General features: G+C 49.8%; 7 protein-coding genes across 7 annotated transcripts; 4 read left to right on the top strand and 3 right to left on the bottom strand.

The window, feature by feature from the left end:
* Nucleotides 1–1,655: 1,655 nt before the first annotated feature.
* skpA (SCF ubiquitin ligase subunit skpA) lies at nucleotides 1,656–3,552 on the bottom strand (the record flags this gene model as incomplete). Its single annotated transcript, XM_039069029.1, has 7 exons — nucleotides 1,656–1,662; nucleotides 1,718–1,887; nucleotides 1,940–2,107; nucleotides 2,171–2,256; nucleotides 2,309–2,380; nucleotides 2,455–2,525; nucleotides 3,518–3,552. 7 exons carry the CDS (start codon nucleotides 3,550–3,552, stop codon nucleotides 1,656–1,658), a joined length of 609 nt encoding a protein of 202 aa, XP_038931767.1.
* Nucleotides 3,553–4,690: 1,138 nt separating this feature from the next.
* smp3 (glycosylphosphatidylinositol-alpha 1,2 mannosyltransferase smp3) lies at nucleotides 4,691–6,599 on the top strand (the record flags this gene model as incomplete). Its single annotated transcript, XM_039069027.1, has 4 exons — nucleotides 4,691–4,799; nucleotides 4,975–5,357; nucleotides 5,410–5,537; nucleotides 5,612–6,599. 4 exons carry the CDS (start codon nucleotides 4,691–4,693, stop codon nucleotides 6,597–6,599), a joined length of 1,608 nt encoding a protein of 535 aa, XP_038931766.1.
* A 997-nt stretch (nucleotides 6,600–7,596) lies between these two features.
* LCP9604111_1638 (putative UV excision repair protein (RadW)) lies at nucleotides 7,597–9,088 on the bottom strand (the record flags this gene model as incomplete). The annotated part of the gene is made up of 7 exons (XM_039069026.1): nucleotides 7,597–7,713; nucleotides 7,767–8,228; nucleotides 8,281–8,613; nucleotides 8,667–8,746; nucleotides 8,824–8,899; nucleotides 8,962–9,009; nucleotides 9,071–9,088. 7 exons carry the CDS (start codon nucleotides 9,086–9,088, stop codon nucleotides 7,597–7,599), a joined length of 1,134 nt encoding a protein of 377 aa, XP_038931765.1.
* Nucleotides 9,089–10,867: 1,779 nt separating this feature from the next.
* Nucleotides 10,868–12,019, top strand: LCP9604111_1637 (uncharacterized protein; the record flags this gene model as incomplete). Its single annotated transcript, XM_039069025.1, has 1 exon — nucleotides 10,868–12,019. One exon carries the CDS (start codon nucleotides 10,868–10,870, stop codon nucleotides 12,017–12,019), a length of 1,152 nt encoding a protein of 383 aa, XP_038931764.1.
* Nucleotides 12,020–13,731: 1,712 nt separating this feature from the next.
* Nucleotides 13,732–16,209, top strand: LCP9604111_1636 (uncharacterized protein; the record flags this gene model as incomplete). Its single annotated transcript, XM_039069024.1, has 4 exons — nucleotides 13,732–13,819; nucleotides 13,871–15,222; nucleotides 15,274–15,378; nucleotides 15,427–16,209. 4 exons carry the CDS (start codon nucleotides 13,732–13,734, stop codon nucleotides 16,207–16,209), a joined length of 2,328 nt encoding a protein of 775 aa, XP_038931763.1.
* A 3,073-nt stretch (nucleotides 16,210–19,282) lies between these two features.
* Nucleotides 19,283–20,462, top strand: LCP9604111_1635 (translation initiation factor 6; the record flags this gene model as incomplete). Its single annotated transcript, XM_039069023.1, has 5 exons — nucleotides 19,283–19,317; nucleotides 19,380–19,451; nucleotides 19,630–19,716; nucleotides 19,821–20,009; nucleotides 20,102–20,462. The coding sequence occupies 5 exons, from the start codon at nucleotides 19,283–19,285 to the stop codon at nucleotides 20,460–20,462; spliced, it is 744 nt and encodes a 247-aa protein (XP_038931762.1).
* Nucleotides 20,463–21,108: 646 nt separating this feature from the next.
* set2 (SET and WW domain protein) lies at nucleotides 21,109–23,867 on the bottom strand (the record flags this gene model as incomplete). The annotated part of the gene is made up of 4 exons (XM_039069022.1): nucleotides 21,109–21,609; nucleotides 21,678–21,758; nucleotides 21,808–23,420; nucleotides 23,513–23,867. The coding sequence occupies 4 exons, from the start codon at nucleotides 23,865–23,867 to the stop codon at nucleotides 21,109–21,111; spliced, it is 2,550 nt and encodes an 849-aa protein (XP_038931761.1).
* Nucleotides 23,868–25,645: the final 1,778 nt, after the last annotated feature.

Below are 25,645 nucleotides of genomic sequence, written 5' to 3'. Positions count from 1 at the left end.
ATTAGACCACTGTGCCAGGTTTAATGTGTTCTGCCTTGAAGCCTTAGGGCCTCACCGCCTCAGGCACAAATCCCACATCACCTGACCCAACCGAAGCGAAGCCAAGCCCTGCCGCACACAAACCATCCACACTCGAAGGTCGATAACTTCATCCGTCCATCCAACAAGCTCGCCGTCGCGATCAACCTTCAAGATGCCGGTATGTTACCACCCTGTTCCCGCCATTCTCGAAAAATACATGCGCCATCTTCGCCGTCTTTCTCTCCCCAGTCAGAACTCTGAACACTGAGAAACAAAATTTTAACGTCAATTTTCCACACAGAGCAACAAGACCTTCCGCACCAAGCAAAAGCTTGCCAAAGCTCAGCGTCAGAACCGCCCCATCCCCCAGTGGATCCGTCTGCGCACCGGCAACACCATCAGGTAAATCGCACCCTTCGTCTCGAGATCCAAATCCATTTCTATATATCCGCGACCGCCATTTGTGGGAAGAGTGATACCGGCACGGTGCACGCGAGAGGGAAATACAGATAACCGCGCACGCGCCGACCGCACGAACCCAGAAATGGAGGGGAAAATAAATACAGAAATACCGAATCGAACACATGGCTGATACAATGCTACAATAGATACAACGCCAAGCGCCGACACTGGCGTAAGTCGACCCTGAAGGTCTAAGCGGACCCTCAGTATTCGCACCCTCCGTCCGGCCATTCCCAAAAGTCCCAGTTCAGCTCGCGATGTCATCTGGCAACCGAAGTGTGTCTGTGTTGGGGTGGTTCAAGGGTTTCTGATGATTAATTTTTCCGAAACCCTTTTCATGATGTGACGCCCACAACCGAATTTCGAACAACATGCCTTGACCATGAACTTGAGAGCGCTAGTGGATCGTGGAACTACTCTTGAGTGCAATTGCAAACAAAAAATTTCAATTATCAAAATCTTGATCCGGGTCTTGCTTTGGGTCGTGCCTATCTTTTTCTTTTTTTCTTAATCTTCCAATGGGTCGTCATGCTTTTTCTCCACGGTTCCGAGTGGGGATATGATGGATTTCCAACACGCATAATTTGTCGAGATGGATGGCAGGCCCGGGTTTATGTTTGCAAAAGGGTTTGTTGCTGTTGGGGGCTGATCGTCTTCTTTATTGGGGGCGGGCTTGTAGGACTGGCGTGGCGGGGGATTTTCTTTTTTGATACAAAATCTGATTGGATCGAATTGAATGTCCTTTTGCCTACTTTTGGGGTGGTCTTGGTTGTAGATTATGATGGGGCATTGCATGGAGATATTTCCATGCTGTCTGTTCCTGGTTGGTGTGTTACTGTTGTATCACGATTTGTAGTACAGCCTTGATCTGCGTTTATATGCTTATTTTACAACCTGTTCTCGTCATTGGACAAATATAAGCAAGGATCGACTTCACCGCCCCGCTATCTAATGCTACTGTTTTGAGGATGACTGTAACAAATGCCATTGGCAAGGCTAGCGATTGTTTGCAACTCATATCAAACTACCGTGGGAAGAAAAATAGCCAAAAGAACGCCCCGAAAAACAATCACCCTACTTTGACATCAAGGGCTACGCTGCACATTGTCGTAAACAGCCGGGAGGATATCATTTTCTGTTTTAAAAAGAGAGAACAGACACATTATCATCATTTAACGACTAGCGCAGGATGTCAGCATAGATTCAATCAATGGATACGGTGGTGGCAACTTACTCCTCAGCCCATTCGTTCTCGCGGCGGATCTGATCCTCCTCCTCAGGAGTAAAGTCGTTCTGGATGTTGAAGGTCTTGCGGATCTCCTCTGGGGATTTGCCCTTGATCATGTTGGCGACGGTTTTGCAGCCGACGTCAAGGAGGGCCTTGATATCCAAGTAGTTGGCGGCCTATGAACAGTCAGTAAATGTACCGAAGAACAAGTCTGCAAACGGAACGTACAAGGATAATCTCGAAGAGCATCTCCTGATCCACCTGCATGAACTTCTGGTCCCACTCATCGATGTCAGTGGTCTTGCGACGGTTGTCGTCATCGTCGCTAGCACTAGGAGGGTCGTTCTTGTGGTGCTCGCACCACTCGATGACCTTCTTGAGGACGGCCTCGTTAACCTGGACAAAGAGGTGTAAGCGGCTGATCTTGGATGGTGGCTATGCTCGGAAATAGACACTCACGTTAGGAATGGGAATGGCTTCTCCAGAGTCGCCGAGATCCTCAAGCATGTTCTTGATCAGCACGGAGCGCTCAGCAGTGGTGCGTTCTGTTCGGAATCTGTCAGCTCCACTCGCGACTGCTGTGGAAATTATGCCTACCAACGGAAAGATCGACTCCATCGGAGCTGGTGAGGGTGATAGCACTCATGGTTATGATGTTGGAGATGGGTTCTAATGTTCTGAAGTTAGTGTTGCTGGTCGTTTTCGAGTAGTGCGGGGCGTTCGGTGGTGGCGATGTTACTGACCAAGCGTAGAAAAAGCGTGGAAAGGTGTAGGCTTATTGAACGAAAAGATCCAGGTTTCGAAGTTGGTGTGTCTGAAGAGAGAAGTTGCAGGTTGAAAATGACGAAGACGTAACGAGTAGATGGCGGGTGATGAGGTTTAGGGAGTTCTAAGTTACCAAAGGCGGTCGGTATCCATAAAGCCAATAAGGCTCACAAGGCTACAAAGCCAGCCCCCACGTCTTAGTTTCGGACCGTTGCCTAAATCAGACCAATTATTTGCTTTGACTCATTCTTTTGATTTAAAGAAACGAGAACCTGGTCAAAAACAGACTAGTAGCCTGTGACTTGAGCCAACAGTTGGGAATGCAACCTTGGAAGCGCTGGCTTGACTCCGTACTAAGCCAGAACCAACGGCGGCTGTCCGTATTTACGGGCTGAAATAAGAATCTGGGCGGCTGGAATTTGTATTTTGGTAAAAGGTGTAATGTATTTCTGAATTATATTCTTTGTACGGAGTAGATTGTCCAAGTACTAAGCTAAACATGTATGGATCTATATTCTCGAAGGATCTAGATATCGACATCGAGGCTTCCCTCAAAGACAACCCTATTGAAAATGGATTTGACCAGCCGGATATGATCCTGCTCTGTTCTAATTATCCATACACGAACAAACTACAACCTCTTCTAGTCAACCTAAAGTAGTTACGGACAAAATCCGTCTATCCATGGGAACACTTCAGACCCGTGCTTCAAACATGTGTTTCATAGGAAGTCGCCTTACTACGTCTACTTCGATTCCTTCCAATTAGGACAGATTTACGATATCTTCTGGTCAGGCGGGCAAATTTAAGGGCTGGTCGCTGCAGTGAAGCACAATTGGGAATGGCCCAAGCGCGAAAGAGGTACAATAAGTGCTTGTATGATGTCACAGCATAAAGTAACGTGTTAGAAAAACTAACCATCATAGTAGAACAGTAACTATATAAAAGGGCTAGGAGTATGCCTCATTAGGCTCACAAATCGGTTTATGAATGAAATATAAGAGCGATGGTGTTTGTTTTATGGCAGAGCTTCTCTATTACCTCGCCTGCGTCCTTTGAAAACTTCCGCGAAACATGAAAAGAGAACTTCTACAAAAGACAACGTCTATAAACAGAGAATGTCGCAAAAAGAGAACGTCTGCGAAAAGTGGTTCCCCGAAGTCTACCACCACCACTCCTTAAGTGCAAATCTCGTTTGTGGATTGGGGAGCATTACATAGCGGAGCACAGTAACCGCTCCCGCTTTGTCGATGACATAGCCAGATCAACTATATTGGCTTCAACAATGGCCTGTAATGATACCTCTTCAACAGAGATGTTACCATGACACATGAGGTGCAAGAACGTCCACCTTTAATACCGGCCCGGCACGCAATCCACCCGAGATGGACGTCGGTTCAGCCATTCCTACTTTCTCTAGGCAACCGGCAAGAGTCAAGATGCGATCTCAATCTTCCGGCGACCGTAAGCTAGATCAGACTAGATCATCTACGCCTGTTCATCCAGGCAAGCCGGTCGCATATGCCCTAGTATACATCAACAGCAGCAGCCTGCCAAGAAGCCAACTCGCTTGGGAATTCAACACCACTCTGCGGTGCTGGCAGATGCATGCCAAGACCAAGCCGAATAATATTTCGATCCAATGTGGTCTAGGGGATTTGAAGCTTCGAGCCAAGCCGCTATAACGAGGAAGGGAGACGGAACCGCTGTTAGGGCATTCGGCATAGGAATACGAGAATAAGAATACGAGGAAACAGCCCACTTCATCTATGGATCCTCAGCGGCAATGGCCAGTGACTGTTGTGGCCCGGGCTGTACTATCGCAGGGGACTTCCGAACCCGAGTGCGGCAGACTAGTCTGGAGTCTGGCGGTACTCGTACTTCTCATGGAGCGCCAGAACAACCTTGGGGGCCTAAGTCGTGCACAATTTTGGTGAAAAACATTACGTCACTTTCAAAACAGACTCTCTAGGCTTCAATGATCAGAGCAGATCAAGACAGATATATCTCAATGTAAATCTCACAGTAATAGATCTATAAGTGCCTCTCACAATCTCCGCTCCAATTTGCCGCTTAACGCGACAGTGATATCATCCAATGATACGCGTCTAGTTCTTTTCTGTTAGTGTTAGCCCACCCTCCTTTCTCCCTTCACTTCATTCTTTACTTTCATTCTTTAATTTCGTCTAATAATGTTCCTAGATTTCTCCAACCATGTGGCGTCGAACATATTTACTGTTGTTGGTGATTCGGGTGTACTTTGCGCTGTCTCCAAGCTATCTACATCCTGATGAGAATTTCCAAGGTCCAGAGCTTTTCGCAGGTATGTTCAACTATCCAATGATCGCCCCACCAATCGCGATCATACTGCGACTATACGGACGCGAGGAACTCTTTGTTGCGATTTTCCCTAAAGCAGAAAGCAAAACAGCGCGATCCGGCAATTCCGCGACTCTCCTATACGAAGAACAAACATTGACCAAGTCGCCTGAATACAGGTCGCATATTCTCATTTCCGTCGAAGATACCATGGGAATTCACCGTTGAACACCCCATTCGCAGCATATTCCCAATATGGGCGGCCTACGAGCTTCCAATGAACCTCTTGAAATGGTTCTATACCGAGACCGGCGAGGGCAGCCCCCCACCCCACATGATTTACAATGCGCTGCGCGGTGGAATGTTCCTATTAAGTTTTGTCCTCGAGGACTGGGCGATCTATGAGCTAGTGCCTTCTCCGCGTCATCGGCGCGCGACAGTGGTGCTGGTGGCCTCATCGTATGTCACCTGGACGTATCAGACGCACACATTTTCCAACAGCCTCGAGACCCTGTTGGTTGCCTGGGGGCTGGTTTTGATTCGGCGCATTGTCAACAATAAGGTGGGAGAGATAAAGCTCCAAAGCGCACCATCCATGCTAACCTTAGCTCCAGCGACACTCGTCCTTCTTCTCCCATGCCGTGCTTGCCTTCATCGCCGTAGTGGGCGTCTTCAACCGCATCACTTTCCCGGCTTTCCTTCTCTTCCCGGGTCTGCAATTGCTGCCTCAGTTCCAGCGCAAGTGCGTCAATATACATACATTTTACCTCCAGCTCATCCATCAATACACATGTGCTAACCCCGCCTTCGCGCCAGACCACTCGGGCTCGCAGCATTCCTCCTCTTCGGTCTCTTCTTTTCCTTCATCGCCATCTACACAGACACGATCTTCTACCGGCCAACTGCCTCCTTCCTCAGCGTTTTCCGCCACCCCATAATAACTCCCCTCAACAACCTCCTCTACAACACCGACACTGCCAACCTAGCCCAGCACGGCCTCCACCCCCACTACCAACACTTCACTGCAAACCTCCTCCAACTCCTCGGCCCAGCCTACATTGCAATGATAGTCTCCCTTTTCAGCCGGCCGCTAATACCATACTGGATGCGCAATGTGCGCGCCCTCTCCGCGCTCTCTGCAACGATGCTCCTCTCCCTCTTTCCGCACCAAGAACCACGCTTCCTCCTCCCAGTCGTGCCCCTCCTCCTCAGCTGCTTCCCCATGCGCGGCTCCCGCCTCCTCGTTGTTGTATGGGTCATCTTCAACGCAGCCATGGGCTTCCTTATGGGCGTCTACCACCAAGGCGGCGTCGTTCCCACGCAGCTAGCAATGCGCGACATCGTCTCATCTAGTCCAACACCGTACATACCATCCGCAACGGTGTTCTGGTGGAAGACATACTCCCCACCGCTGTGGCTTCTCGGTGGAGACGACCAGTCCACAGAAATCCAGACGCTGGATCTCATGGGCATGTCAGGTGTGGATATGATCCAGCAGCTGGAGCTGGTTGTACCCGGCTGCTCTACTCCATCGCCTGTGTTCCTAGTCGCGCCTACATCGGCTACTTTCCTCGATCAATACGTCTTCTCTGCGCCTCAGAGCCAAGACCAGGACCAAGACCAAGCCCAAGACCAAGCCCAAGCCCAAAACCAAACTTTGCAGCTCCATCAACTGTGGTCGTATCGCAACCACCTCAACCTCGATGACATGGACTTCGGCGACGACGGGATCCTGCCGACTCTGAAACGGGTCGTTGGACGCCGTGGGCTGGATGTTTGGTCTGTGCAGAGATCTTGCAAATAAGTCTTCTTCTTCTCCTTCTCGTTCATGGATGTACTTCTACGTATGTCCATGGATGCGGCGTTGTATTTTTTGTTCATCTTGTGTATTTGGGAAACTACATACATGCATTATGTACATTCTCATTTGAATTGAGCACTCTCTCTTCCTCTCTCTTTTTCTTTCTCTTTCTCTGAATATTTTCGGTGCATGTTAGGGTTGGTTCCTGGGTCTATGAGATACCTTTTTTGCATTGGGGATGGGCGTGATTCGAGTTGATATCTTTGGGGGTTCTGGTCTTGTACTTACCTCTACATGACTACGTGTAAGTAGTACCATGTTCAATTTATTCAATGGCTTTTTTTATTCCTGTAGGTTGGTCAGCTGGGTTATGGTATGCGGGTAGCGCATTGTCAGTTTGAATATTTGTACGGACATTCGAAAAATACATTCATACTCTTGGAATGTTGCCTGATAATGGCAATAAGGGCTGTTGTATATATCAACTCGACATAAGGAATGCTGGGTGGAGATATATTATGACGATTTGGCGGGTCTCGCGGCCTAGTACCAAGTGGAGGATATATATAGACTTCTCCAAAGCGGATACCTTGTACTATTCGCAGGTCATCTGCACAGTCTACCTGCATATAAAATACGCATGACCGAAAATCACACCATGACAGATGACCAGATTGAAGATCGCCACTTATCCTAGAACATTACACGACTACTCATACTCCAAATGCAGCGAACAAGTCCCATTTTTCCCATTAAGCTAAATACATAACAGGCGTTATGGAGAAAGGGAACAGCGGGATGCAAAGAAGCCAAGTACACACTCAGCAAACAGGAACTCAGACACGCTAGCTGAGCACTGAGTCGTATTCATGGGAAGGGATCCGGTGAGGAGAGATGGGAATCAATTCAAACAGCAGCATGCTTGGTATTCATCATAGAACATAACGTTAAAGGGGAAAAGTAGGAGAGGAAGAGAAGTCGAAAAGAGAACAATAATTCTTTACTGCTCATCCTCGTCAGGCTGGTCGAAGAGGAAGTTGGCGGCGAGATCCTCATTCTTGTCGCAGGCGAAGTAGGCCTGAATGACGGAGTCGCGAGGGAAGCCCAGACCGCATAGCTGGTTGTGGGTTAGTCATAAAACTATGAGATCGAGGGGAAGTTTCAACATACACGTTCAATAGCATCGCGCTCTTCTTCCGTAACTGAAATGGCCTGCGCGCCGGGTGGCAAGGCAGCCTCCTCGTCCTCGAGTTCCTCACCTAGAAGCTGCAGGAATTGATCGGAGTTCTGTCCGATGATTGACGCAATTTGAGGATTCCCAGCGGCGACCTGTTGGAGGATGGGCTCGAGCATATGAGGCTGCTGCTGGACAAGCTGACGAAGCTGTTGGAAATGGGGGTTGTTGCGGAGGAACTCCAGGCTGCCGAGAGCTTCGCCACCAGCGGCACCGGCACCAGCAGCACCGCGAGCTCGGCCACCACCTTCACCACCGGCCTGAGCGGCAGCTTCGAAGAGGTTGAGGTGCGGCTCATCACTGGAAGGAGCAGCAGGGGCAGCAGGAGCAGCGCCGGTAGGGGCTGGCTCTGAGGCTTGTCGTTGTTGTTGCTGTTCCTGGATGTTTTCGGGAATACCCTGTCGTGATCATTAGCAAACATTCAAGAAGTAACTTCCAACAAAAGCTTACGGTTAGGAGATATTCGATGGCACGATCGGGGTTATAGAATGCGGCGCGCATGGCACGGTCGATATCGGTACGTGTGAATCCCATTGCCTCCATCTGGACGACTGCGCCCTCAGCGGCAGAGCCCATGGTGAGAGCGGAAGGGTCTCCGAAAGCGGGACCGCTCGCTGGAGCTGGAGCTGCACCGGCCGGGGAAGGTGTCGCGGGGGCGGCAAAAGAGGGAGGAGCAATGGCAGCATGAGGAGCCGGGGGAGCAGCAGGCGTTGACACAGGAGCTCGAGGAGCCGGGGTCGAGGGAACTTGGGAGGAAGCGGCAGATGAGGCGGCCTTGGGTTGCTACATCAAATGTCAGCTCTGGCTCGGAAATCATAGACCAGGTTAACCTATACCTTCGAAGGCAAGCACACTAGGAAGTCCTTTTCTTGGATGTTGTAAGATTCGACTGTCTTATCATCCTGAAGGATCTTTCCTATAAAGGGAACAAAGCGAAGGTTAGCCATAGCACCGTGAACGGAGAATCCGTCTAGCAAGGGGGAAAATACGAACCAGAGTAGATGACCTTCATGCGCTCTGCCTCATATTCGCCTTTCTCTTGGGCGATTTTGACCTTGACCTCGCGAACCTAAACAGATGAGCCCCGCACTAGATGACGATGGGTAGTTATAGCGACAGGAACACACGTACAGTTTCAGAAGGTTCGACATCGATGACAAACTTCTCCTGCTTCAGATCCTGTAATCGATGACTGTCAGCAGTCTGCAGCAGTGAGGACCCCAAGAGCAAGTTTTCGTACCTTGAAAGTGAGCTTCATTTTGCCGCTTTTGAGTAAAACCAGGGAGCAAAGGGATAGGGAGAAAAGATGACGGATTGAGATAGGAGAGAGGGAGATTACTTGATGCAAAGGATCCTCTCAGCGATGTAGTCGAAGAAAAGTCGAAGAAAAGAAAAGAAAGTAGGAGGGGAGCATTCAGAGTGACGATGATAGCAAACGAGTGCGGTGACCGCCTTCGGATTTACTTCCACTACTCAACTACCACGATCATGACAACTTGCGTCAACTTGCCAGGGTAACTTTTGAAAGGAAGTTTTGATATTGACAGCTATTATAGGCTCCATATTGTGTATAGCTCTCTCCCGGTCTATGTGTGTACATATGTGTACATCGGATTATTTGATTCCAAGCTGGTTGCCTGTTGCCGCCTGGATGACAACATCCCACCTGGGCAGACATCTGGAGTCAACAGGTTGGAGATGCAAATCTATATCCCAAATTGCTGCAATGGTATCGAAGTCCTCTCTACAATGAACTCTCGGTACTTCCGAACTCCTGTATAATATAGTATTAAGCGCCACTATTGCCTCTCAGTAAGTAGCACGGAGGGTGTACACTGTACATTGCACATTGCACATATCGTACCCACACGGAAAAAGGATACATATGAAAAATCCACAGAACACGCAAATCTCTTAATTAAAACTGACAAATACTCTCAATGGCATGCGGCAGGCTTCTTCCGGAAGAGTGGAAACAGACAATTCAACCTGTATACTCCATAGTTCCTGCAGGACAGGTCAAGATATCCCGTGGCTCCAGCTACTACGAAGTATGGATCTATAAAATCTACAAAGTACAATCTTCGATCTGCCTAATTCGCACTAACTTATCTCAGGCTGGTTCAGCCGAGATCCAGGGGAGCGCGGAGATTTTCTCTTGCAAGGGAGAGAGACACATCACATTCGGCCCGCACTATTGAGATCGAAGAGGATCCGCCACCTCAATCGGGCGGTGGTGTCCACAAGACTGATGGATCAGATTAAATAGTGTCAGTTAGTGAGATTAAAGAAATGAGAATAGTCGCCTATGCGCTCTGTCTTTGACGTAGTAATCCTTCAGTAATATAGTGTGTTTGTCGGGTCCAAGATGATACCTATTAGGGGTGTTAATGTACTCCGTAAGAACACTCCAATATATTGTCAGATGCTCTTTTGTGTGTCTCATGTCTTTACGTCTTTTAGATATATGCGAAGGCGTGCAGAGGACTAAATCAGACTATCGGATTCCTCTGCATGACGGGTCTAGGCTGAGTCCTGACAGGATAGGGCTACCCCAGAATTAAGCGCAATGTCTTCGCCTCAATGGCTAGAAAGATGGCAATTGCCGATATCCACACACATTATGCATCCCCGGCGGGATCGCTCTGCCTAGGCCAATCGACATGATCCCTGTCAAAGCCGATTATATACAAAGTCTAACCACCATGCCGGAATGATAGATCAGACCGGCTCCTTTGGGAAAAAAAAGAATTGACAGGTTGACACCGACTGCTTCCCCGGTCGATATACTTTGAGCCACGCTGAGATCCGCATTGCCCCGTCCCGTGTTGCGAACCATCTCCTGCATCGACGCATGCTCGACTCATAAATACAGACATCTTCCCTCTCATGGAGTCTGCAGATTCCTAACACTCATTTCGTGCATTGGTAAACGTCTTGGATTGGCAGCCTGCCAACGTTTGACATATCCACTCTCTTACTCTCTTTGATATATATACTTCCAGGCCATTCTTTGCCAAATCGTTCTCTTTTCGCCATGTCTTACCTATCTTACTCGTTGGCAGCAGCCTCATTGTTCATGACATTCATTGCCACCATTCTGAATGGTATCTGCTACGCAAAATCAAAAGCTTCGCCCGATGTGGCCTCGACTATCCTAAGTGCAGTGAGCTGCGTGGCTTTGATTGCCATCGGTCTACTGTACCACCGAAATATCCCAACCGGCCGTCGACAATGCATGTATGTCGCCGGTGGATATTTACTTGTTGCCGCCGCAGCATCTGCCGGGGCAATGGCAATGAGCCTTCGAACCTCGATCTTCGTGGTTCGCTCTGTGTTCTGGGCACTATCAGTATTCGCACAGGGCTTGTACTGCGGATATCTCGCAGTAACACTAGCCCAAGAGAACTCCAACCCTGAATGGCCGCGTGCCCACTCTCAAGATATCAACTCGCAAGAGCTCAAGGACAGCCCCCAAAGCCCTACTTTCCTCCCATCACCCCCTCGAGTATGCGACTTGTCCGAGCTATTCGAGCCCAAAAGATCCTCCCTCCGCAAATTCCCCCGGCGGTCCAGCCGCTACTCTGACGCAACACTCTGTCCTTCCAGCACAAAGGAAGAGAAGAACGCGTCCATCGACACCAGCTCCTCAACCCGCACCTCCCGGAGCCCATCCCCAACACAGGACAAAAAGCCCGACACCCTCCCATACCGGGACCCTCGCTCCCTGCCCCGGGGCACCCACAGCATCCGCAGCATGCCCAGCCTACGCCGCAGCCCACCAAGCGCACTCTCCTTAGACCGGCTAGTGCACCCCATGCCGTCGCCAACAGCGTCGACAATCCGCGTCGACTCCCCCACGCAGTCCAGCTCCAACAGCTCAACGTGGGAATACAACCCCTTCGACGAGAACAACATCCACCCTCTCTTCCGCTCAACTAGTCCCTGTCCATCGCCCACCTTTGCGCCGGGCACAATGGTCAAGGCCTCACCGAGCGCGGGACAGACTATCACGGCCGGCACGATCACGCGCATGCGGTCTGCCCGCTCCCTCCGCGACCAGGCGATGCGCACGCCCTCCCCATTGCCGGAGTCGGACGAGAGCTTCCGCCCGAGGCCGACTCGTGGTTTTGCTCGTTCGCATTCCGAGAAGAGATATGAATTGAACGAATCCCCTTATGAAAAGTGATTGATCTACCTCGGTATATTTGATCTGCATGATTTTTTGCTTTTTGCTCTTTGTTTTGCTTTTGCTTTTTTGTACATGATGGGTATGGATATGGGTGGATCCTTGGATATATTTTGTGTACATAGGGAATGGACGGATGGTATAATTGGATCTTGCTGCGGCATATAGTTACTGAATGCGTCAAAGTATATATTCGACGATGAGTAGTGCGGAGTAATGTGGCTGATTGGCACTCGTATTTGTTGCGCTTTATTATACGATACCTGGAAGTTTATTTTACTCCTGATGGACTTGAGAATGATGCCATGTTAATTAATGGCCTGGTGACAGCCTTGTGGCAAAAAGGAAATATACAAAGTACTCCGTAGCTAGGGATGACGTGGACTAGCGTGCCTTGAAGAGACACATTATCTGAAGATACTCCGGAATATATCTCAGCTGGGGCTCATAGAATCAAAGTAATAGCATGAAGAGTACGTACAATATATACAATATGTATATAGTCTACAGTGCAAGTCATCCGCATGCGTTGTTGTCACCGACTCTTAGACTTAAGTGGGTCCGTATATTTTTTCTTAGGGGAAGGGGATAACTATAGAAGATATCAAGAAGGATAATAGATGTGAATAGATGTGAATAGATATGAACAGTATATGAATAGTCTATTGAAGATAAGATAAATAGACAGACAATATCAGCATACCTATAGTAACTATACGTAGACCTGTCCATGCCAAATACCCCCGTACGTATGCCGGAAGTGGCTGGGAATCGATACACGTACATGATGGTATAGACTCTATTGTTCCAAGGCAGTTGTAGAGGGAATGAATGTATTCTATTCAGAATATAGTCATGTATTGAAGGTGTATGCTATTGTCCTTCCGAGCCTCAGCCGAGCGGCAAAGTCGGGCTCAATAGACATAGAATGGAAGAATACACAATAATCAGAACAATGCAATTTCTTCTTCGACTTGATTCAATTCGATTCAACAAAACACATCCCGTTGCTTGAATTGTGTGAGACGCCGGTTCCAACTTCTCCTAATCACCTTGTTTTGGCCCTTTTTCCCTGTCTTATTCCATCGAACCTCTTTTTTCCTCTTCGCATCTTCTTCTCTCCCCCCCGTTTTTTTTCTTACTTGGCCCCGTTTTCCCCATCCACCCGGTCAAATCCTGCAGTAGATCTCTGCGTTTTCGATTACTTCGCATCTTTTTTTGCTAGATCCGTCGCTTTGGTAGGTTCTTACTTGCGTCTTCCCTGTCTCCCCCTTCCATTTCCATTTCCACTCCCCACACTTTGTTTTTCTTATCGCTGGTAAACCCTGTCTCCTGGATCGTGACCGTGAGGTTCGTCGGATCTTTAGGATCTTGGGATCTGGGATCTTCGGGTCTCTGCATCTCTGCATCTTTGCTTCTTCTGATCTGGGACGTGTATTACCTCTACTTCACGCTTTTCCTGCCAAGCCTTTTTCTCCATTGCTACAAGAGTGACGTTTCCTTTCTCCATTCTGCATTTGGAAACGCGACTTGTACTTTGCCCTTTTCTACTATTTTCCTACTGAAGAGCTTGGGAACTTGCTTCCATTGCACCTCTGTGTCCTACATCTCATTTTCCTGTTCATTCTTACCACCCTGATTTCCCGCGCTTCCCCCTTGCTGCTACTGGATCAATTCCCCGTTCAAAACTAATTTTCTTCAGACCAACAGCGATGGTGGGAAGAAGGAAAAACCGCGCGGCTGCACAGCCTGCTGCTAGGACTCCTAGTATTTCTACGCGATCTGGACGCACTGCACAAGGTATGTTCATATACAGCTCTGCGCCATCGGTCCAATCTCTGAGATGTATAGATATCATTCCCACTCCCCCCTCTACTCGGGGAAGAGGTCGAGGCCGAGGACGTGGTCGCGGCCGTGGCCGCGCTGGATTCCCTGGCGTTCCTAGTCTTCCTGGCCATCTTCCTGCCGATGAATCACCGAGCAGACCTGAAGTTCGCTCGCACATCGTCAAATTAAAAATTTCCTCACTCAAACTAATTCAAGCTGATGCGGATGATGCCCATGATGGCGAAAATGAAAATGAAACCGCAATCAATGCCGTCTCGCAAAATCCAGAGACCCCTCGCATGCGGCGTCCTCGGCATCCTCGGACTGTTCCTGAGTCCTCGCGGACCACCCGGCAATCAGCAAGACTGAAGCCGGATGGAGAGGGCTCCTTCGAAGAAGATGTCTCACCAACCAAGGCCGTTGATAATCAGATCACCGAGCCAGATGATGACATGCACCAGTATGACGAGGAATTCAAGTCCGAACCTCCCTTTCAAAAAGTATCTCAATCCCCTGAACCTCGCATGGTTGCTTCGGCCCCTGTGTCGCCGGGAGCTACTCCCGTGGGTCAAAGTCCCAAAATTTCCCAGACTGAAGAAGCGCCTTCCAATCAGGTGTCTTCACCCCGACTGCATAAACGAAAGTCACTGGAACAGCAAAATGAAACTCCGGATATTGATTCCGAGGACCGCGTGAACAAAAAGCTGCGGATTGATGAGACGGAGCTCGAAGAGACTCCAGAAAGCCACTTAAATGGCACAGAGATATCAACTCAGAATGAAACATCTCCCGAGGACATCCCTATTCCCTCGGAAGAATTCGACCCCCCTGCCGACAGCGCTGTCCGAGGAGGTCGTGGAGGTCGAGGAGCCCGTGGCGGCCGGGGTCGAGGACGTGGCCGAGGCCGTGGTCGCGGAAGCCGCGGTGGATTCGTCGGCCCAGTTCGACCTGCAGCAGTTACCAAGCCTCGAGGCGGTCGAGGACGTGGCCGTGCCAAGGCTACTCTGATCAAACGCGGCAAGAAAATCGAAGACGAGATCTGGGACATTAACGAAAACTGGCGTGGTCCCACCCCATCGCCTACGCCAGAGTCCATGCCGACAAAATCTCGCAAGGAGGAAATGTCTGCGCTCTTCAAGAAGGTTGGCCAGGCACAGCATATTGCGCTGAGCTTCATGGCCGAGCAGACCGTGCACAAGCTTTCCCGTGATAAAAATGCGCACAAAGAATGCCCTGAGTTCGAACAAGTCCAGCGGGATCTGGATGAGTACCAACGCAAGGCAACTGAGAAATTGAACATCGAGTACACGGCGAACACTGAGCTGGAGACTCAGAAATATGTGGGCGAAGTTCACATCATCAAAGACACTGCAAATGTAAGTTTGGATCGAAGTTGTATCACTGAAGAATTCTAACCGTGGAAACAGCTGCTCATCAAGCAAATGCAAGAGGAGATGGTTACCATGCTTATGGGCAAGATGATGGCCCTGATCCAAGGCCGCAGGGTGGCCGAGGATGATGAACACACCGAGGTTAGTACGCTGACTTCCCAAACGAATACCCAGCTAATCAATCCCCAGTACGACACATCGGATTCCGAGGAATCCGTGAAGCACTTCCTTTTCCGAGACGGCGATACGGCGGTAAGACAGGTAGAGCGCGGATTTGCAGCCGAAGCAGTTCGAGACCCGGAGGGGGCAGCGGACTTTGTGGCCGCGGAGGAGGGATGGGAGGAGTTCGTCCAGAGAGTACGGATGGGCCGCCTGAACGAGGAGATCGCACCAGCAGAAACAGAAATCAGCGACGAAGATGCCCTGCGCATGTGCGCCAAAGATGCCTTCAACGGCATGCTGAATGCAGCCTCCTTCATCCGAGAGCAAGAGACAGCTGGCAAGTTCGTCAGCTACGATGGCAGCGCTGATTTCCCCGTGCACCCACGGGCACTTTCCATCTTGGCAGATGCGGCTCTGACCGAGCCCATGCCCCAACATCTGCCAATGATGCGAACTGACCCCGGCGCGCACCACCGTGCTCTCCTCCCCCACCCCACCCACGCCCACCCGGGCCCACCCCCCTCTCTCCACGGCCACGGGCCAACGGACCCGCGGTCCTTCATCCTCCCTCGGCCCACCCCCACCCAGCAGCCGCGGCGCCTTCTCCCCGCCCGCCAGCAGCTGGGTCTGGGGATGGGCCTACCGGACCCGTTCGCAATGAACGGGCCGCCGCAGCTGCCCCCACCCCCGGGCTCGAACTTCGCGCGTCTGCCCCTGCCGGGCTACATGCCCCAGGGCCACGCGCCCTCCCTGTACTTCCCGCCGCCGCCGCCCGGCTCGCACCCCCCGCCCCCGCCGCGCGGGTACTAGACCCGCCGGCTTGTACCAAGATTTTTGTGAGCGTTCCCCGCAGTTGATACCAATTCTTTTTTTGTACGTTTAGTTGCGATGTCCTCCCCCCTGAGTGGGGATAGGGGGGGAGGGCATCAGAATGAATACATTTTCTCGTTTGAATGGGTTTTGTAGTAAGGAAAGAGTAAGAGACATGTGATATCAAAACAGATCAGATCTGAAGTGAAAGTAAAGTGAAAGTAAGCAGCAAGTGAGAAAAGTGAGAGATTCAAATGAAGTCAAGAGAGAGTTCATCGAAGGGATGTCCTAATTAGAGAAGACGCCAGAATTGTTTTGACTGGGAGTTCTTTATCCCATCTCACTTCCACTTTGTCCACCTCTTTCTTTTCTTCCACTTGTTTCTTCTCTTTCACCTTTTTTACCCCCTTCACTTCTTTCACTCATCATTTACGTCTACGACACAAACCAGACAAACTTAGCTTCCAAAAATGACTTCTCTCGCATGTGCCGATAACTCCTCATATACAAAAACCCACCAGCCATCGAAGACTTCTCGAGACCTTTTCTCATGGAGGCACTTCACTTCAAGTCGATGCCAGCACTATTACAAACTGGTTTGAGGAGCATGATGACGGCAACCAGTGGATTGATTCCACTATTGCATGCAGATCTTGAAGGCTTGCCTCTGTCGGCCTTGCCTCTGGATCGGTAGTATGCGAAATGGCTCTAATCGAAGTCCAAATCATCGATGACAATGGATTTAAGATCACCCCTTGGTTTTCAGAACGGGCCATCATCAAGCCGGATCGATCAGACTATCTGGAGAAGCCATGCGGAACTCTGCTACTCTATATACAAATATTAATCCAACTCCCGAGACGAAGCCAATCAACCATAAAACTGGATTCATCGACGATGGAATTCCCCGCTATATTCAACCATGAGCTGAGGTCCAACAACTCAGAGCAGAGCCTAGGCCAATATGGCCACCACAATCAAATACTTGGGAATGGGATTCATTGTTTAGAGTACGCAGTCCCGCTCGAAAAACATGGAAAGGAAGCTCGGTTGTCCAACGTCTTGATGTCACGCCCTCCTGCGTGACTGGAAAGATATGTCCCAGTCCTTCGGTGCCCGGTTCCAATACCACTTGACCAAGTCGCCAAATATTCTCCTGGAATTCCTGGAGGGACGGATATAAAGAAGTAACTCATCAACACGGCAATATGATATGGACTGCGCAAGAGCCATGGATGGCTTTCCCGAGGAAACCAGAGGAAAGAGAAAGGATGCACCTACTACTAGTGAGACATTCATCGAGATGTCGTCGCTAAAGCAAATGGCTCTTTTCGCCGCAGAGGTTGCCTATGTTGAGAACTTGATCGATATAGCTACTTTTCTCTTCCTCGCCTCCTAGTCCTACAACTCCATAATTGGAGTAATCTCCCGCTCGATTCCATGCTATACCGGAGGAAGAATATAAATGCGGAATCGAATGGTCTACCCTTCAGACTCGAGGATCTTGGCGGCGGGTTTATCCCTTCGGCAGGTTCGTGGCAGCACTGCCCAGGTACTAGCTGGCTGGTATCGGGATGATACACAAGAAACACATGCTGGCTCTGCAACATACCCTGGTAGAGGCAGAGTTATCATATCACAGGACGAAGAAGATAGCTTTCTTCTCATAGTTAACTTTGGATACCTTGCGCCAGCATTTTATGCTGCGCTTGTGCATGGACAGTTCGGAAGTTCCTTCGAGCAAATCCCCATGTCCATTTTCGCTGTTGGTATTCCATTCGTTCTATTGGTCAATGCCTGGACTAGGCTTCCTGAAAGCCTGATGTTCGGCGTCTCCATCCCGCGAACAGATGACGCGAATATCAACGTATACACCAGAATCTCCTGATCTCTGGTTTCGGCAGAAAGAAATCCAGCAACTCCAGAGAAAAAGCATAGTGGCTCTAGGGCTACTTTCGGCGATGAATATTTGTTGCAAATTATGTCAGGAAAACCACATCAAACACTATCCAGATCTTGCAAAAACACATTACAAAGGCAATGGAGGCGGGTCCAACTGCGCAAAGACGAAAACTGCCACTATCATAAAAGAGAGGGGGCAGTTCTGTGCGCCGGCTTGGCTATACTTTGGGAGCGGTCAACTCTTGGGATACATGTACGAGGTAGTCAGCTGCATGACGATCTGGCCTCGTACTCCATCTGTACCTTCTGCTTCTGGGAGAATCGCTCCTTCCTCGATTGGAAGGGAACCTAAGCGAGCTTCCATATTTTGCATGGTTTGCAGAAGAAGAAGACCGCACAAAACCAGGAGAATGCAGCCTGTAGATAGTTTTCTTCTTTCCTCTCTCTGTACTTAGTATCTTGATGAAGATGCACTCGTTCTCTTGAATCGAACTGGCAAGTCGCAAGCTTAGGCCTCCTCTAATGTCGCGCGTGCGCAGTGACCCTTCGAGATCTAGTCCAATACGTACTTTTGATGATTTAGATTGATTTCTCACTTCGGTATCTGGGCTATAGCAAGGATGAGTAAGATGACTAGGGTTGACATGCTGTAGCATCAGCCATATTCTAGCTTCTAGCCAGGCCTATGTTTTGTTCTTGTGGCTGTGCATGGCTGTGCGTAGCTATGACTGATATTAGAGTAAACCTTGGAATATTAGACTATGTTGTATGCAGAATGAATCACCGTCAAGATGAGACAGAATGAGTCAGTATAAATTAAGTAGCGGTACATAGTATACCATAATTTGTCCCATAGTAAAATGAGTACCGGTACATATTTCCAACCCACCAACTCGCCTCTGCGGCTCCGGCGGGGCAAACTCAGCGAAGCCTCTAATTGGCTCGAGCTTTTGTTCTTTTTTCAGTTGGATCGCACGTCTCTGCCAAATTATTTATCTCGGCTTCATTCTGCAAATCTTAGACTCGATCCTTGAATTCCCTAATTCTAGATCACAGTTTCCGTTCCTGTTGATCTTGCATCTGCTAGCTTTGCGCTTTTCGCTACCCCGCTCCTCACCGCACACTTTTTCCCACTCTGCTCTTTGCAACATCTTCTGATACTCTAACCATTATGGCTGTTCGCGCGCAATTCGAGAACTCGAACGAGTAGGATCTCCCAAAAGCAAAGAACGAACGCTCGGGGGCTGCGGCTGACGGTTTCCTTCTAGGGTCGGCGTTTTCTCTTGCCTGACAAATGCCTACGCTATCGTTGCGGTTGGTGCTTCGGAGAACTTCTACAGGTGTGTCGTTCAGATATTCAAAAGGGTGTGAGATTGGGACTTGGGACTGGCATGGATAGGAAGGGTGGTGCTAAGGCATATCCAGACACTGCCAATGCTGTGCCAGTTCAAATCTCAATCTCAATCCCTAGCCTCTACCCCAATCCACTCAGGAACTACCACTAACACTCAAATGCAGTGTCTTCGAATCCGAACTCCAAGATGTCATTCCCATCTGCCACGCAACCATCGCCGGAACCCGCATTGTCGGCCGTCTAATCGTCGGGTGAGTCGGCCATAGCTAGTTCAAAATGAACAGCCTTTTTTTTCCTGTCAGGAAAGGAAAACTTATCAAGAAAAACACAAATGCTAATAATATCTCGCCTCTAGTAACCGCAAAGGTCTCCTCGTCCCCACAACCACCACAGATCAAGAATTGCAACACCTGCGCAACACGCTTCCAGCCGAAGTCAAAATCCAACGCATAGAAGAGCGCCTTTCCGCGCTTGGCAATGTTATCTGCTGCAACGACCACGTCGCAATCGTGCACCCGGATCTGGAGCGTGAGACTGAGGAGATGTGAGTAGGAGTCCAGCCCTCATAACGCATTCATCCATCCCAAACTTCCTTCCTTTTTTCTTCTTCCAAAACTAACATATCTTCTTTCCTAGCATCGCCGACGTCCTCGGCGTAGAAGTCTTCCGCCAAACAGTAGCCGACAACGTCCTCACAGGCTCGTACATGGCCCTCTCAAACCAAGGCGGAATCGTGCACCCCAAGACCTCAATCCGCGACCAGGACGAGCTCTCCTCGCTCCTGCAAGTCCCCCTCGTGGCCGGCAGTGTGAACCGTGGCTCCCCCGTCGTCGGCGCCGGCATGGTCGTCAACGACTGGCTCGCCATCACCGGCCTCGACACCACAGCCACTGAGCTGAGCGTTATCGAGTCCGTGTTCCGACTCGGCGAGATGGCGCCCGGCGGCGCCGCCGGGGCTGGTGTCAATAAGGATAGTATCGTGGAGAGTTTCTACTAGATTTTTGTCTCTTGCAACTTTTTCTGGTGAGCTCTTTACGGTACATGGTCCTGTTCTTATTTTCACGCTGGAATGATTTTTTGATTTCAAAGTTACTGGCAAAATTCCTTTGGTTTTTTTGGGGGGCCCCTGTTCGGCTCTGTGTTCTCTGCTCTCTGTTCGGTCTGATGGGTTTTTCTTTGGGAGTCTGTAATGCCTGTGCTTTGCATATACTCGAATGAATTATGCATGATGGATGGAGTGTGTAGTATCAAAAAGATTTTCTAAAATTAATCGAGATATAGATGTTGACACTTGAGCATATCGATATCGATCATGATGGTAGTCTTGTGGACTTTTAGATATCCGCCTAGAGGTATAGATCTCCTAAAAGACAAGCTTACAGCTCAAGATGGGCTGAATTGATGCAAACTATGATAGTGGCACTTGGGCTCGGGGGTATTGTCGACAGCATAGAAAGCAATAGAAAGCAAAAAAATAAGAAAGGTAAAAAAGGCACAAAAAGAACACGGTAGAAGCAAAAGTAATGTAGGTTACTGAGATATCAGTTTTAATCCCTCCATTTTCTTCCGATTCTCTCGCTTTTTGACTCGCTTTTGGGTATTGATGCAGAAGCACAAAATAAGACAAGACGCGCAGGAGTTGCCTATACCTCCATGGCAACGTCGACTCCAGCGCCCGACTCGGCTTTCGGAGATGAAGCGTCCCTGGTGTTTCCCATGCTGGTATCACCATCACCATCTTCTTTAGGGAGATCTGCTGGAGGGGGCGGAGGAGGAGGCGGTGGGGGTGTAGATTTCTGTCTTTTCGAGGGAGAAGCGGCTCCTTCTTCAGCACCGTCGACATTCAAGACTCCGTTTCGCTTGCGTTTGAGAGACGCGTCATCGTCTTCCGGGGGAGAACTCGCAGACGCACCCGCGACAGCTTCATCGTCACCTGTGCTAGGAACCTCGCTTCCGGGGTTTGGGGTGGCGTCCTGCGACTTCTCGCCCTCCTGCTTCTCGCGATCTACGTATTTGGCTGCCGCCTTGCGGAAGAAGGTCTTGCAGTAATTTTTGACGGTTTGCTGGTGCTTCGCGGAGATCTTCGCGGTAGGGTCCTTGACGCGATTATTTTTGTAATCACTTTCAACGAGCTTCTTCGCGGTCTATTAATGAGGATGTCAGCAAATTGAAATCGCACCAGAAAGAATCGAAGGGAGGACCATGAGCTTACCTCCTTAGCAAATCGTTTGAGATGATGGTCGGGGATCTTATGCTTGTATTGATCCACCACAGGCTTGATATGCGGGAAAAGCTGTGCTATGTTAGTCTAGTTATATCTCGTGTTTTGCGTGAATACTCACAGTGTTCTCGTAGATTCTCTTCTGTTTCTCCAATGGAAGCTTCCTCCACTTCTCTCCATCTTTATGTCTTTTCTCCGGTTGATCAGCGGAAGGCCGAGGAGTGACGGGCGTATCAGTTCGGTGCTCGGAGGGTGTGTCCTCCTGGGTGTTCATAATCCCATCAATGATACTCTGCAATGCCAAGTTCTGTTGATTTTTAGCAGGCTGACCTGGCGCAGGAGTAACAGGAGTAGCAGGCAACGTTGGCCGTTCCCATGTGGTTTTCCCTGATGCAGAGTAGTAGTAAATGCGGCCATCCGCCTCCGCAGTATACCATCCCTCGGGCAATGGCCGAGGGCCACGACGGTTGGGTTGTCTGGACCGCTGAGGACCTCGTTCTCTTCGTTGCTGCACTGGTCCACGAGGAGCATCGTACACAGGAGACGGAGAGCGAGTAAGAGATCGCTGGCGCTGCTGTTGTCCAGTTTCGCGGCGCTCGAACTGGTTAATTGCCTGCTTCGCGTCCTTGCCGCGTTTCATGCGCGGGATTCGGTAGGCGACTTCCAGACCAGACCAGCTCTCGAGAAGGGCGGCCGCTTTCTTCGCGACTCGCTCATCATCGCAGGTCGTCAACGGCCGGATGTTCGTCTCAATCTTGGAGTCCTGGATCTTGTTCCGGGTGAGTCGCGGGAACCCGTCGAGGATGTTCAGGATCTGCAGAACCACGTTCTGATCATCCTTCCATTGAGCGAGCTGGGAGTTCAGGATCTGGTATCCGTGCATTCGGACCACGCGATTGCGAACGCGTTCATCGTCACAGCGCTGGATACGGCCTAGCAGTTTGACCGCGATCCACTTCTCCTGGCACTGAACAAGAGCCGCCATGACCTTGGTCACACCATCTTCATCCAGCGACTTGGGCTGCACGCTGTCCACATACTCCTCGTCGTCCTCTTCCATCTTCTTCTTCTTAGGGCGTTTCGCCACCACGGTATCCCAACCATCTGCCTCGTCAATGCCAAGAGCCTCGATAGTTGCATTGGACAACTTGGTCGCACGCTCAGTCTGAGTGCGTCCACCGATGAATCCCGTGCACATTGGCTCCCCACAATAGCAGGGCTGGGGGTCGGCACCATATCGATCAACATTGTAGTTGAAAACCAGCTCCTCACCGGCCTGAACCGCGCGTTCAGCGAAAATTCCCATCCGTAGCTTCTCGCCCACAACCCATTTGTCAACATAGCAATTGGGATTGCACGAGTGATTGCAGAATCGGCCCAGGTTGCCTCGCTTGGTCGCATCGACAAACTCGCCCTTGTTCAAGGACATGAAGTAGAAGTGCTTGATGCCCTCCTCGTCATATTGTCTCATGCGCTTTCGAAATTGCTGCTCTCCCACAACCTCACCGACATATTCGTAAATCAATTCGCCCGGGTCGAGATTCTTTTCCGCGCGCAATCCGAAACCCTTTTTTTCTGTTTTGATGACGGCAACTGGTGCAAACTGTCTTTTTTGAAACCGTTGATTTTGGCAGTCGGAGCCACAGCCGCAGTCGCCCGCACATTCGATCTTGGTCGCGCGATTGATGCAATCCGAATCCTCGCCACATGCGATATTTTGACCAATCTTCGGATCTACAGAGTGGATCAGTGATATGCTCGTGGAGGTTCCATCAGGCCGGGAATCGGGCAAGAAGACAGCGAGGCTACTCGAAAACCAAACTTACCCCACTCTTCAGCGCAATCACATTCCATGGCATGTTCGGTGTAGCCCATATATTTGTTGGCGTAGGTACAGCCGGGGATCTGTTCAAAGGTGGCGAGCGCATCCTGGGTGCTATCTGGCAGGTGCGTGTACAGCGGCGGAGGTCGCGACGCGACTTTTTGCGACGAGCTGCGAGACAGCTTGAGCGGTTGGCCCGGTTCCCGTTTAAGAACGATGTCGCCAACGTTTTCCTTCATTGTATGGGATGGGTCGGAGTTGGGGGAGGACTCTTTTTTCGGAGGGAGAGGAGATCGAGATGAGGTACGCGACTCGCCGTTTTTCAAATGAATGCCGTTTACCGGAGAGTCCCGCTCCATTTTGGCAGGAGCCTCTTCAGAGTCCGCGTGGCCATGGGCAGACATGACAACACGGACTACGATTGGAAGATATGGAAAGAGAGAGAGAGAGAGAGAGATAGAGCAAGAGGAAGAAGAAAATAAAGCAGAATACGAAGTTCGGGGACGATTCTGCCAGGATATGCCCTCGGGAATCAAGGGGGTTCCAGAGCGGTCAAGGTAAGAAACAATCTCATTGATAAAAATCTCCTAATTTGACTGAAATCGAAGCTATTGTCATTTTCGGTGTCTCACCGCCTTGAGCCTACTCTCACTGTCTTGTATAGACCTGAATCATCTCGGTTCACCAGTGGTGGTTGTATGTTGTATAGGTGGTATGGTATAGTGGTCTTGATTTCACTTCCCACTCAGGCTCATAAAGAGCATACCTGGAATAGGCATGGACCAATTCTGGTAGAGTAGTGGGAGAGTGACCATAGTCATTCCTCAATCCCAATTGTGGTTTAACATTTATGTGGTGATTTCCACACGGGAACTGTGACAGGGTTGTTCAAGGTCAGCATAAGCCTAAAGTGATATAGATGGAAACGAAGAAAGACCAGACAAGGGGAAATGTAAGAAAATCCAAAAGCGTGAAAGTTATGAAATCGATTGGAGGAGAAAGCAGGAAAAGGCGCGTCTGCATGTGTGTTGTTCGTCAACGTGGAAGTCTGTGCGTTTCAAACTGGTTTAGTATATGGATGACATAGATTACGGGGATTACACATCAGATACGCTGTATCATGATACTGTTCCTGATAATACCAGGCACAATACGCATGGGATACCGATGTGATATCAAATGTGATATTGTAGGGCTCCCTGCCTCAGGCTGTCCTTCTATATAATCCCGTGCTTCTTCATCCTCTCTCCTCTTCTTCATCTTCTTCATCTCCACCATCTTCACCATTCCCCCCTAATCAATTACCTGTATTTTACCAAGAACCTCATGGCTGCATCTCGGCGGAGTCCGCCTCTCCACTCGGCTCATCTCTGCCAATCGTTCTGGCCCCATTTTCATCAGAACCCGCTGCATGACAGACGCGCTTTTTTTCTCTGTACGATCGCCCACTCTAACCGCCCCTGAGGCTAGCTTCAAACAAAATCATTTTTCACTGCATTTTCTGCATTTTCTTGGGGCGTCCCAATGTCCCGGGCCCATGTTGGCACCTATCAAATCCCATTCTCGGCTCCATGATTCCACTCTTTGCTGGAGAAGACCCGACGAAACCAAAATCATGCACTAAAATTGCCCCCAAAAAAAGAAAATATAACGCTTCGTCAAACTGTCCCTTGGTTCTGGAACTGCCAGGGCCAACCGTTTCCCGAACCAACGATGCAATTCGGCGAGATCTAAGCCTATCTTATACATTATATTGCCTGGGCATTCCCAGCCCATACAACCCTATGCAGAAGACCTCATCTGTTCGATACAATGCAGCCCCCACTCCATTCAACCCCTCGATTGTACTTTCGGAGGAATCAGAAATCCAATCTCCCCGCTTCCCGGTCTTCTTAGTGGTAATTTTGCCTTTTTCACGTTCTTCGAAACTCTTCTGGAAAACAATATGAAACTTGGCCCGGCTGAAACACCCCCATTTCTATTCACCTGTGGTATATACTTTACCAGATTCTTCTAACCTGTACTGTAACACTCTCCAGAAAGCATCGTCCCTGCAGCTTCCCTCCCGAACGCTGGTCTCCTGCGCGATCCCGGCTGCTCAAGTCCGTTTGGCTAGAAATTCTTCCTGGAAAAAATC

Source organism: Penicillium roqueforti (assembly GCF_015533775.1).
Source record: "Penicillium roqueforti strain LCP96 04111 chromosome Unknown scaffold_02, whole genome shotgun sequence".
Taxonomy (NCBI): domain Eukaryota; kingdom Fungi; phylum Ascomycota; class Eurotiomycetes; order Eurotiales; family Aspergillaceae; genus Penicillium; species Penicillium roqueforti.
The sequence above is the reverse complement of the archived record's forward strand: the minus strand, read 5'-3'. Positions and strand labels throughout refer to the sequence as shown.